The 1,106-nt window shown below is 46.5% G+C and overlaps 1 protein-coding gene across 1 annotated transcript; it reads right to left on the bottom strand.

Annotated features, from left to right (window-relative positions):
- Window positions 1-57: 57 nt before the first annotated feature.
- On the bottom strand, window positions 58-1,005 carry LOC136795527 (uncharacterized). Its single transcript, XM_067046396.1, has one exon. The coding sequence runs from the start codon at window positions 1,003-1,005 to the stop codon at window positions 58-60; it is 948 nt and encodes a 315-aa protein (XP_066902497.1).
- Between the last annotated feature and the right edge of the window lie 101 nt (window positions 1,006-1,106).

Below are 1,106 nucleotides of genomic sequence, written 5' to 3'. Positions count from 1 at the left end.
AATGGTCTCAAGGGCCTTATTTGAACCTAGTTGTTTTTATTGAGTTTCTTTTCTATACTATAGAAAGTGGACATATAAAACCATATGTCTAAAGTGCCTTAGGTTCAGTTGGGCAAGGGGCAATTGTTTAAATTTATAATGCTGGTTTCTTAACTCGTAGGTAACCGTGTTAAGTTCAAACTCCTGGATCGCTTCGGAGGTGTCACTGCGCCACAGTATATGCTGGTACTTCCGGTCATCATCATGAATGATGATCTGCCTATACATCTTCACAATGTCGGCGCAGACAGCGACTGCGTATAGACGGAATCTAATCAGAATCATAGCTAGATCTCTCTGCAGCTTGGGACCGGAGTGTAATAAGTCATTCAAGCTGTGACGGGTTGAACGACAGGAGGCGTCGAAAACCACTCTAAGCTTGGGCTCGTTGAGTTGTTCCTGCCATACTCCGTGGTGAGGTATGATATACGTAGAATGGGTTCGCACAGGGGACATATGCTCCAGCGCGAGATATTCTGCCATAAAGGCCTTGTACTTTTCGGCTAGGATTGGATTTCTGCGACATTTGGATTCTAATGAGAAAAACCTCCGAAGCGCTATGCTCTTATTGTCGTCCAGCTCCAGGCTCTCAGATTTGAAGGGTAGCCTAACCACATATCTCCCTTCAACAGTGCGGCGGTGTGTTTGAACAAAGTGTTGTTCGCACTGAACATCATCTGGATGTGACCGGTCGATAGTTGTGGGTTCCTCAAGCTCCCAGAATGCCTTTAGATGATCTTCGATGCTGCCTTTGGTGAGTGAGAATAAAGAGCACGAAGCAATTGGAACTAGATCATGAACAACGCCGGAGACGACTTGGCCGAAAACAGTTGGCGTGAAATAAAGTCTTTGGACTTGAGTAGGATAAGGTGCTCCAACGAGAGTCCGTGGGTATAAGTCCCCGCCAATTAACAGATCGACTGGACCTGACTCCCCAAAACGTTGATCGGCCAAAGGGTGGCGCATAATGCGGCTGACGACGGAAGAAGGAAGGTTGACGTTTGGTAAAGAAGACGTGATGCGGTCGACTACCACTGGAGAGATGTTATATTCTTCTTTACCAGCGA

The sequence above is a fragment of the Halyomorpha halys genome, unplaced genomic scaffold (assembly GCF_000696795.3).
Source record: "Halyomorpha halys isolate HHAL.00 unplaced genomic scaffold, Hhal_1.1 Scaffold73.1, whole genome shotgun sequence".
In the NCBI taxonomy this organism is placed as follows: domain Eukaryota; kingdom Metazoa; phylum Arthropoda; class Insecta; order Hemiptera; family Pentatomidae; genus Halyomorpha; species Halyomorpha halys.
The sequence above is the reverse complement of the archived record's forward strand: the minus strand, read 5'-3'. Positions and strand labels throughout refer to the sequence as shown.